Source organism: Etheostoma spectabile, chromosome 3 (genome assembly GCF_008692095.1).
Source record: "Etheostoma spectabile isolate EspeVRDwgs_2016 chromosome 3, UIUC_Espe_1.0, whole genome shotgun sequence".
Lineage (NCBI taxonomy): Eukaryota > Metazoa > Chordata > Actinopteri > Perciformes > Percidae > Etheostoma > Etheostoma spectabile.
Window position 1 is genome coordinate 26,367,630 of NC_045735.1, and position 11,867 is coordinate 26,379,496.

At 42.1% G+C, this 11,867-nt stretch overlaps 1 protein-coding gene across 1 annotated transcript in view; it reads right to left on the reverse strand.

Annotated features, from left to right (window-relative positions):
* The window catches only part of rsrc1 (arginine/serine-rich coiled-coil 1), a 117,301-nt gene that overhangs the window by 63,737 nt on the left and 41,697 nt on the right, over positions 1-11,867 (reverse strand). The window contains 1 exon segment of the mRNA XM_032508917.1: positions 8,404-8,440. Within this exon segment, the coding sequence (XP_032364808.1) occupies positions 8,404-8,440 (37 nt within the window).

The window sequence follows — 11,867 nt, forward strand, 5'->3', positions numbered from 1 at the left end:
TTTAAACATACTTCTTTTCAAGTAGCTGTCACAATAGAATCTACTGTTATTGGTCTATTACTGCAAGCTCTGACACCCACACCCACTTGACTCGGGCTAACTCTTGCCCTAAATGTGACAGGAAGTCCTGCATGCTCACAGAAAGCCTCCAGCTTGTTCCCTTGCTTCACCATAGCGACGACAGACACACTGAGACACGCTTAGCTGAGAATAAGTGCCCAGCGTCTGTCCCATTAGTCAAAAATAAACATGTTCCATTAGAAAAATAAATAACCTTCACTCGGCTTGGTAAAAACAATGCCACACTGTGTATGATGAGGTACCGCATGCAGGAGATTTCATCTTTTTGGTCCAGAGCACTAATGTTAATATTATTATTGGGCCCGAGGCCGGCTAGACAAAGCAAAGTATGGTGGGTCAGCAGCTGAATAAACGCCTGTTAGAGAGGCAAAACAGAGGTCAGATAGGCCGATTTGGCCAGATTATGGTCTGATGGTCTGACTGCTTATTCACCAGGTGAATAACTCCCTCTATCACGCCAAAGCAAGAAGAATCAGGTACTGTATGACTACGCAGAAAGAGTCATTCAACACAATCAACACTTTGAGTTACTTTTAGTCGCCCTATCCTGACACAATCTGTCCATCCATTTGTTTTCATATAATTATTTACTCTATGAATATGGATACTGTAGATAGTTTCAGGCTCAGGTGAGACGTGAACAACAACTGAGGAAGTGAGGAGGAGACCAAGGGGAGAGGGCCGGACAATGAGGGAATGAAGGGTTAGATAGATACGGTAGGGTTAGAGAATCCGAGCGAAGCACTGCTGCTCTTACTGATCATTAGTTGAACTCCAGAATGGGCAGACCCAGTGAACCATCATCTCTCAGGCAGCTCCGAGGAGCAAAGCCAGTGAAGCTCATCTCATCTCTACCACACCGCCACAACTCAACACAGCATTAGATGTACATTAGGAAGATTACCGTTAAAAGATTGAGCTAGTGTCTCATTGTAAACCTGCATTCAAATAAATAGAGATATGATTAAACCGATATATCTGTCATAGCTAAGCTTATTTTTTGAAGCAATATGAGGTGAGCAACCAAATATTCACCTACTGCTCAGAGACTTAATTGCTTTCGGTCCTTAATAATAACCCCTTCGAGTTAATTTCCACTGAAAATAAGGAACGTAGGGCACCCGGATAGCTCAGTTGGTAGAGCAAGATTTACTCCTCGACGCAGCGGGCCCAGGTTCGACTCCGACCTGCGGCCCTCTGCTGCACGTCATCACCCCCCCCCCTTTATGTCTTCAACCGTCCTGTCAAATGAAAACACTAGGAACAATAAGGAACGTAGTACCGAAAACTCAAAAAACAAAAATTATTTTGTGTCATTTCAAACATTCATTTTGACATAATTCGCCACATATCACTGAAGATGATTGGTTTTAAAAATAATTGAATTATCTTAGTGCTGAGGGAAGCCAAATTACATGCACCCTCTTTAAATGGCGTGTGCCCATTGTTAGAATGAAAATCTAAAAGGACAGATTAGTGACTTTGTCTATGTCTCTATGTCCTCTTGGTAAAATAATTTACCAAAGAGCCAGCCTCCCAAACCCCCTGCTCTAAAAGTTTGTGATTATTTCACATTATTATAAAACTAGTGTTTGAAACAAAGAGTTTAACAGAACAAAATGATCAAGGTTAACAGATAAATTACAGTATTGTAAACATGGTGAATGGTTAATACACATTAAAATCCTGTAAAACGCCAGCAAAGTTTGGGACCTTTGTCACACATTATCCCCTCTTCCCTGCTCCCTACCTAAAAAGTAAAGAATCTGATGTATTAAATAAATGAATACATGAATGAAATCTGGGTTTGAGTAAACTAACCTCACAGTTCCAGATGTCTCCAAAACACTATCTTGAGTCCATCTACTGTAACATTAATCTTAAGTGCACCACTGTAACCATTATTATCTGTCAATGAACAGTTTCAATATACACTCTCTCTAACTCTCTTTATGCTGGAGTTGATATGCTCAATATTCATCTCATTATATTTTTAAAGTCTTCATCTGTTTCCATTTTCTTTGATTCGTTGTATTCTGCTCAGGCTTCATCCTCATCTTTTCTTCCTCTACGCCTCCCTCCCGCTTCCCCAAACATACACATACCCAAAAGAAGACAGGGGAAAACAGAGCCCTTAGAAAATGCAATATTTCTGTTTTTAATATCGGGTCTATAAGATCAGGGCAGAGATGGGTTCCATGGCAATATGTTTATTTATATATTTTATAAGAAGGGGGAAAAAAAATCTGCCTATCAGTGTATGTATTTGGGGGGCCAGGGCCACTGTATCTGAGCTCATCTTATATGAAAAATAATGTTGTGTATGGCTATACTTTTATATATAATGGCAATATGGGATCAGGGCTCTTTTACAATGTGCCATACTTCAGGCTAGGGCTAACAGCATTTTATGGCCCGCCAGCAGTTCATCTTCATGTCTCAGGCAGGCAGGAGCACTGCATAATAATGTCGTTTCCTGCCCCCAAATGCTATTTCACAGGCCGGGGCTCATTTCTCAAACTTCACCACTTTTACAATTTCCCAAACTTTTATTCCCGTCATTATTACCAACAAGATTTCATTACGTATTTAGAATGTAAACAAGTCTGAGTAATGACACTCCCCCGTCTTCCTGGAATCATTCCCGCTGATGGCTCTGCTGCTATCTCAGGCGCGTGTATTCATACAAACACACGCACACTAAAACATGCACGTGCATAAAAATACACAAAACCCTATGCACTGCAGTTTGCCCACATACAACAAATACACATCCATACATAAACTGCCCCGGCCGAGATACAACTCAAAGGCAGTAATTTATTGCATGTGTGTGTGTGCGTGGGTGCGCATTCATGTATGTGTTCCCTACAAAAGGGGGAGGTGGTGGGGGGGGGGGAGAGAGTTTTATACTCAACTCACATAAATCATGTAGAAGAAAAATGAGCAAATGTGCAGGCTAACTCATCTTCTCCCCATCCGGAGAAAATGAAATTCACTGGAATACCTATCAAAACTGCAATCATCCAGAGATAATATCTTCTTTGGTCTATCTGCACTTTCCGATTTAATTTCCTCCATGCCCTTGACATCCAGCGATACCATTAAGATGAAGCACATACAGTAAGGGAGTAGTTCTCACGTTTTGATATATGAGATCTCCGCGCTTAATGTAATATCATCATTTGAAAATTAATGCAATCTTTCTTTTGTTTGGGGCGGGGGTGTTTTTTTGGAAATACTCAAGGAGCGGGCCACAGTGAGACAGGCAACAACATGGAGAGCAAGACAGTGATGGGGACACATGAAAAGGAGACAGAAAAAACAAGTGGTATGCAAGAAAGGCGGAAAAAAACGGGTGGGATACTTTGCGGCGCCCCCCCCCCTTCTGTGCCAGAATGACATGCAATTACGTGTGGCCTGCCCCGAGTCAGAGGTCACTCAAATTACTCCATCATTTAGCCGCGCCGTCGAGATGAGAGAGAGAAAGAAAACACCCCACCCCCTCCACATGCTCCCAACCCTCGCAGCCACATCAAATATCATGAAATCATTAGTGTAATAAGCATGGAAATCTGTTTGCAGATTATCGGCACCCCCCACCTCCCCTTCCCCTCCTTTATCTGCACAGAATCTTTCTCTCTGAGCTGTTTTCACCTCTTTATCCGATAAAATCATATTAGAGAGGAAGAAAGACAGACAGAGACAAAGACATACAAAGAGAGAGAAAGAGATATAGTGAAAGATAAAGAGAAAGTGTTTAATGAGACAATTAAAAGACGCAGAATACATAAAAGGAACGCTAATATATCATTCTGAGCTCTGAACTCTCCTCGACTCTTTGTATTTTACACTAAGGCGACTCAAAGTCAACTCACTGCAGTGAGACCAGGTTCATCCCATTCTTGGTGTGAGTGTGTTGTCCTGACCACAGCTGCTGTTGCCTGTCTGTCAGTAGGCCAACAAGGCTATTTGCCTCAGTAAACTCTTCAACTCACCAAGGGACACTGGGGCGACATTAGCCATCCCTGAAGAAAGCCACGTGTACAGCGGTCTGGTGACCCCTCGTTTTTATGCTACCTTTTTCGGATCAAACAAACACTTTCTCGTGATGCAGAGCACCCCTGCATCAATAGATTTAAGTGTTTGAATGCCACTTAGGCAACAATGGTTTGAATTATTGACAGATTATTTACAGACTACAAACCAAAACGACTTATATTAGAGGGACAACACAACTTGTGTAAACTATATGTAAGAAATTCTGCAGGGAAATTGAAGGTCAACTGTTAAGACTTTAAGGGATCAATTTAAGATTATGAATAGAACAGAAACACTTTATGTGTTCCTAAATTATATTAAAATCGTAATTTGTCTATAAACAAACTTTAAAAAGGACTTTCTTATTGCTTTTTATGAAAGGCCTGCAATATCCCATTAAGACTCAGGATATTATCCAATTACAACACAGAAATGTCATTTAAGTTTTCTGTGAATCATGACCTCAAGCCAACCTGCACCTCTGGACTGACTTGTAAACCAGCCTTTCCTGCTCTCCACTAACATGCTCTATTCAAACTCCCATCCCACGGCCGATCTACTTCTCCCCCCCCCCCCCCCGTTCTTCCAGTGTGTGTAGCGAAACGATTGGTACAGCTGCTGATTGAGCCAGTAATCCTGATGAGGCTGATTCCTCATGTATTGATTGAGCTGCTGGCTTTCTTCTACTTTGCTCTGAGAAGCTGTGCATCTGGACTGATTAGCTGCTGTAGGCCACCGCTTTCACTATCGCTCCATTTCTCCCAGAGCAAGGAATCACCCATCTGAAGTGTGTGTGTGTGTGTGTATGTGTGTGTGTGTGTGTGTGTGTGTGTGTGTGTGTGTGTGTGTGTGTGTGTGTGTGTGTGTGTGTGTGTAAAAGCAGAAACTAACGCAGAGCAGTGGGAGCAATTAACTTCAGTCTTTTTCTCTGCATCACTACTGATCGCGTTCAGTTGCTGAAATGCAAAAACAAAACAAACATGAACAATAACACAAACCTCAGACTACATAAATCTTAATTGCCCACCTAATTACAGAACCAGTCATTTACTCATACTGTTAACTTAACAGGAGGAGGCAACGTTAGTATTCATCATGAAAAATCAAGCGCAAGAATCATTTCATTGTCTCATCAGTGTGAAAAATCTTTTTTTGTTATTTGTAAACACCGGAACAGTTTCTGACAATTAATGCACATTATTTAAATTTATATTAGGAAGGAAACATTAAAAGCAAATTCCTTGATAGAGATCTGGTCCAAGGCAGCTGCTTGAAAGGGAATTGTGACTTGAGCTTGGCGACACCATGACAAGTGTCAATATGGTTGATGCACTAATCTTAAGAGCACTACATCAACAGAGAGCCATAAATGCCTGTTTAGAAATCTGCAGGGATATATGTGTGAGGTATAGAGGGAAACAGGCTTTCAAACAGCCCTGCAATTCTCCCTCAGAGGGAGACAAGCTCCATTATTTACACTTCTCTGTCCCGAATCGTAATAAGAGTCTTGCGCTCCCCAGGTAGCTGACTACTGGGGTGCAATCTCCCCATAAGCATAAACACACCCATAAATTCAAACACTCCGTATTCAGGTATTCAAATTCCCCCAGATGTATAAATAGAAAAAGATTGCACAGGTAAACATACCAATGTATGTGAGTGTATGTGTGTGTGTTTTTTTGTGTGTTAGTGTGGTTGGGTGTGTGTTTGTTGTTGTTTAACTCGGAGTTGATCCTAATAAAGACCAAGAATCAAATGCAAACATTTTATAATCTGTTCCTATAGGTCCACTTAGGGCAAAAAAACTATACAAAGCACAAACTAGCTGCACTTACCCCTGCCAAGAAACATTACAGTAAATGTACAACAAGTGTAATACCCTAGGACATGTCGTGTAAAAAAGACAATCTAGATTATATTACAGTCCTACTGTTCTGTGTGAATTAGTATAAATTGACAATATGATACACAGATATACATACAATTCAAGGTAACTGTCGCCAGACGAAAATGTGAAAACGTGAAAAATCTGTGCATATATGCATACAGTACATAATATTTGTCTGGACTATATACTGGCCCAGTATCATTTAAGGTTGGGTGATAAAATGATCTCCAAACTGGATCAGGATCAAATTCAAGGTCAGCTTTGGACATATTTACCCAACAACACAACTGCCAGAGTCTGGCGTTTTTAGCTTGCTGGGCACGCCCACTTCCTATTGTGAGCATTTGTCTGTTACCAGTGTTGTATGGAAATGTGTTCCCCCATCGAATAGTGTTTTCCTCCTGTTTAAATGGGTAGCGCCCCCATCCATAGTTATGCTTAGAAATAAGGTTTGGTTCAGATTTGGGTATGGAGAAGAAGGTGAAGTTGGAAAAGGGCGAGGAAATGAGCTAAACTGGAGCGGAGGGCAACAAAAGTGATGGTGGTTATGGGCATCTCATAATGTGAATTTGTAATGTGAGATCTTAACAAAAACATTGTTGGGGCGTTGTTGATATCGTGATGAATATTGATTTCAATCAAAATGGGAAAATATATTGTGATCACATTTTTTGCCATATCGCCCAGCCCTAGTATCACTTATGTCTTATGGAAATGAGTTCACATTCCTCCACTTGCCTTTAAGAGAGAGCCTCATCTCCACATGAGACACACATTACCTAATGTTTGCCAAGATGTAACTGCCAATACACATATTGATTAATGCTGTTTATGCATGTAATCCTCTCTTGAATAATTCACACCCCCTTTTATGGAGTACAACATCAATCACACCTCCAGACCCACCCATAGACATCTCCAAAGCCAAACTAGACCATTACTATGTCGTGCACTATATTTAATGGCCGTCATTTTATTTAAGTGTCTGAACTCGGAGTCAAAAATCTATGCACTATATAGTGCCCTCGAAAAGTTCCACGGTGGGCAAAAAAGTAGCGAGCAGTGAATTAGTGAACGAGTGAATGGTTTTGGAGACAGACAAAAAGACCACTTTACCCAACCAGTGCCTCTCTATCTCACATGCTGTAAGTGCAACACAATGCTTTACATAAATAATTAATAACTGTGTTATAATTGTACATGAAACAATTGCATGAATGCACTTTGGGAGCAACTCAATGCAGTTTTGATGTAAACGGTGAGCAAAATGCAGGCAAAACCACTCAACTCTTACATCCCACTTCAATCTTTGTTTGATTACAGACAATAATAACATTAAGAAACAATTCTGCGAATGAGTTTGACGATGTTAAAATCTGAGGTCTACTTTATCTGATCTGCTGCTCGTTCAAGTGGAGAGTTACTGCGAACTGTTTGAATTTCGGGGTCAGTCATTTGTGTGGCATATTCAGGGTCATTTGCGTAGCGCGTGGTGGGGCGGGGGGGGTCATTTGCGTAAGGTGCTGGGAGCTGCGGGTTTAGTATGCAGGGAGGCAAAGGAGGGAGGGCATGCGACATCCACAGAGAGTCGGGACCCTCGCTGACCCCTGTCTATAATTTATCCCCTGGAATATGGGGCACATCAAACCTCGGATCCTTCCCACCCAAAAAGAGGAGAAAGAACCTTTTCACTTTTTTGCACGACGCTATGACCCCGTATTAAAGCGAGTAGCAAGAGAAACGTTGGCCATTAAATTTTCAGGGCTGTCCCGGGAGAGTGTTTCCAGCAGGCCTTCGATTCATGGATGGGAGAAGACTGAGGAAAGGCCCCATGCTGACAGGAGAAGGGAGAGGCAGAAAGTGTGTGTGTGTGTGTGTGTGTGTGTGTGTGTGTGTGTGTGTGTGTGTGTGGTGTGTGTGTGTGGTTGTGTGTAACGTAAAATAAATTCTCATTTTTACATCCATGTGCAAGCAGATATGCACAAATGCAAGAATCCTGCAAATATTCTCTACAAATGCAAAAATGAGGAGAACCGAATCGATAACCTGTGTGTGCGTTTGGGGGAAATTGGGGATAAATGAAACGCTAATATAAAAGGTGGACCAGGCCCTCGGGTCGACACTACCCTCCCTCTATCCTGTTTTCTCTGTCCTCTCTCCCTGCCGTAGTTAGCTGCAGGTATTCAGCTCCAATTCCGAGGATTCATTAGGAATGCAATTTCAAAGTGTGCGTGGCGTGTGTGGTGTGTGTGTGGTGTGTGTGTGTGTGTGTGTGTGTGGTGGTGTGTGTTGTGTGTGTGTGTGTGTGTGGGGTGTGGGTGTGGTGTGTGTGTGTGTGTGTGTGTGGTGCGCGTGCAGGGGGGGATAAAAATGGGTAGTCAAATAGAACTTACCAGATGTTCTAATCTGCCTTTGATGTTCGCGGCGTCCCTGCAACACAAGAACATATTTCCCCCTTGTAATAAAGCCAGACGCACATTTTTTTGCAGACGCACACACACAATATACCAAAAATATACACACACACACACACACACACACACACACACACACACACACACACACACACACACACACACACACACACACACACAGTAATATGCACAAGAAGAACATCTAATGTGCTTGGATTCACACTAACTCAGACAGAATTAGCTAGAATTTTATTGTTAATAATCTACCCATATTTTCTGAATCATTTGAATCATTGTTTGGTCTGTAGAATGTCAGAAAATAGAAAAGAAAACTGCCCATCATAGGTTTCCAAAACGCAAGATGATAAAATTAATTGAAAATGTCTGCGTCTGACCATCAGTCCACAGATACTGAGTTTGTCTTAAAGAATAAAAAAACAGCATATGTTCACATTTGAGAAGCTAAAAACAGTGTTTTTAGACATTTTCTCTTGACAATGAGCAGAGTGGTTGTGCGAGAAATTGATCTTGATGTTTTGTTTATTCAAAAGGAAAAAAAATAGATAATATAATATAATATATATAATATAATTATCCTGAATGTAACCTTACAGACTGAAGTGCTGTGCATGTCTGTGTGTGTTTGCATCCACACCAGACAGAAGTTAACCAATAGGGTCGCCTCACTGTTGCCGGTCATAATAATAATTTTACAGCACAGAGAAAGAACTCGGAGCATATTATCTGTGTGAAGTAATAAAAAAACGGGTGTTTAATTATCAGTGTAGCAACGGCGGAACGGCGAGCTGAGGTAGTGGAAGAAGAGGAGGGGGGGAGCAGTCGGTTTTAAAAAGAGCAAATTGGCAGTAAATAATAGATGCGATTTTGGCACATTTCAAATTTGCAGTAGTGGAAATCAACAGATCAAGAGAACACAAACAGCCCCCATCCCCGATCCCAGCACTCTCCATGCAACTCTGGCCCCCATTACTGGTGTGTGTGTGTGTGTGTGTGCGTATGTGTGTGTGTATGTGTGTGTGTGCGTATGTGTGTGTGTGTGTGTGTGTGTGTGTGTGTGCGCGTATGTGTGTGTGTATGTGTGTGTGTGCGTGTGTGCGTATGGTGTGTGTGCGTGCGTGCGTGCGTGCGTGCGTGCGTGCGTGCGTGCGTGCGCGTGCTAAGAAGGAGGAAGGCTTATCGACAGGCTTCAGTTGCTAATGCAGCCAGCAGCATCACAGTGTAAATCTACACCATCTCTAAAATTACATACTGTCTAATCCATCCCTCCACCCCACCTCTCCCTCCCTCCCCCCTTTCATTCATCCATCCATCCATCCGGCCAGGTCCCATACCCAGTGTGCCCACAAACTGAAGCCATTCCCACATCATCAACATTTCTAAATACTGGTATGAAGGAATGACAGAACCGAAATGTTGTTAACAAAAGTAAGACACAAGGAGAGAAGAAGTCATGAAGAACGGTTTGCTTGTTTATTCTGCGCTGTCAGTGAGCCACATGAAGACAAGTCAACCACTTAAGGCAAACTTCATCTAGCTGTAATTACATTACATTCTGACAAACACCCCGCCACATTCATTATACATGATGGGCGCCCGGCAACCAGACAGCAAGACATTTGTTACCTTGGTGACAGTGTGTGTAATCCGCTAATGAAGCGCAATTAGTGAGAAACAATCTAACACAGGGGAGACGCAGCGCTCGATTCCTCCTTATCCACTCATTTCCCTCTGCTTTTTTCTTCCCTCTCTCTCTCTCCCCTCGCACTCCTTTTTATTACCTTGTCTTTTATTTTTGTGATCCAACCTTTATTAAGCCCTTCACTTGCACTTAATCTCCCACTCTGTCATCTGTTGTCTTGACTTCATCAAGGGCAAGCTGTCCAGCACTGTCCGCACCCGGGCCAAAGGGATCACTCTTTCCATTAGACGCATGCATGCACACACATGCACACACATGCACACACACACACACACACTTACTTTTCATCCTCATCTCTTTTCAAAACATCATATAATCTACTGAGGTCTTCAGGGACAGAGCTTCCTTCTCTCCTTATCTCCCTCCCTCCCTCCCTCCCTCCGTTCTCTGTGCCTTCAACGCAGAGGCAGCATCGATTTCTGAATTACGCCACAATATTAAATAATTAATATACTTGCCATGATTGATGTTTTGCATTAGGCCAATATTAGGTTATCAATCAAAATCCACTTGGTTTAATGTAATAATATTGAAAATGTGTCAGTGCCTGTTCATCCAATTTGTAGTGGAGGCAAGCCAGATAGTAATGGTGGTGTAGCACAAGGCCTCAGAGACACTGTGGCCTGCTTACTACAACCATAGGAGCAGATTATAGCCCTGGCAGACAGCGGGAGGGAGGGAGGGAGGGAGGGAAAAGTGAGGGGACAAAGATGAAGTGAAGACATGGAAAGACAGGAATGAAGGAGACAGACAGTGAATCCTGATACGCTGTGAAAGGCTTGCTAGAAGGAGTGGCGGTCACATTGTGTATTTTAGTTTGCCCTCAATCAAGAAACAGAACTTGACTTGTTATAATAGGAAGAGCACGGGGGTTACTTGGGGCTCTGTTCTGTACAAGTGTAAACATGCACAATAGCGGGACCCTGAAACAGAATTCAGCCATCCTTAATTTAATCATTTAAACCTGTGCTTTTCCCTCTGTCACATGTCAACAATCTGTTGTGAAGTAAAGCCTATGAAAGGGAACAAGTAAAGGATGTTCTGGGTCTTTAGTGTCTCAAGATACATCCACAAGTCAAAGTTGTGTACTTCCACCATTCACACAACGCTGCATGTCAGCTCTGACACGGACATTTCTAAATTGTCAATAAGAAATACAGATCTGGGACCTAAGATCTATGAAGTGACAAACAAATTCTTTACCTGGCAATAGGGGGGGGGAAAAAATCCATTCTTAGATGCATCACAATTCTCTCTTCCGATAAGTTAATAATAGATTATTGAAAAACTAAAAATCTTCTCTTTTTTTTCAAATGTGCTGATTTTTATCTAAAAGTTACAGTCTCCAGACCTTTACAAATCAGAAAACAGAGTGACTGAAAGAGGATGGGATGACTGAGCCTCTGACATAGAACATTACTGTGAGTTCATACCGACTTCTAGCTTTGACAGGAACAGAAACTTTTGTTTCCCAACGACGAAGCTCGTGGTCTCTCTACCTCAGCTGCTTTAGACATTATGGCTGATAATCTAAATCCTCATGGAGAAAATAGTTGGGATTTTTTACTTCCAGAACCACACGGTCACTTGACGAGTACCGCGGGTCTGAGCTCATCACCGTCATCACCGCAAAAAAACATTGGCCTGCACGTGTTTAAGAAGAAACACGTAGCTCTGTTGTTTGTAAATTTGAAGTGCTGTCAGTAGAGAGAAAAACGAAAAC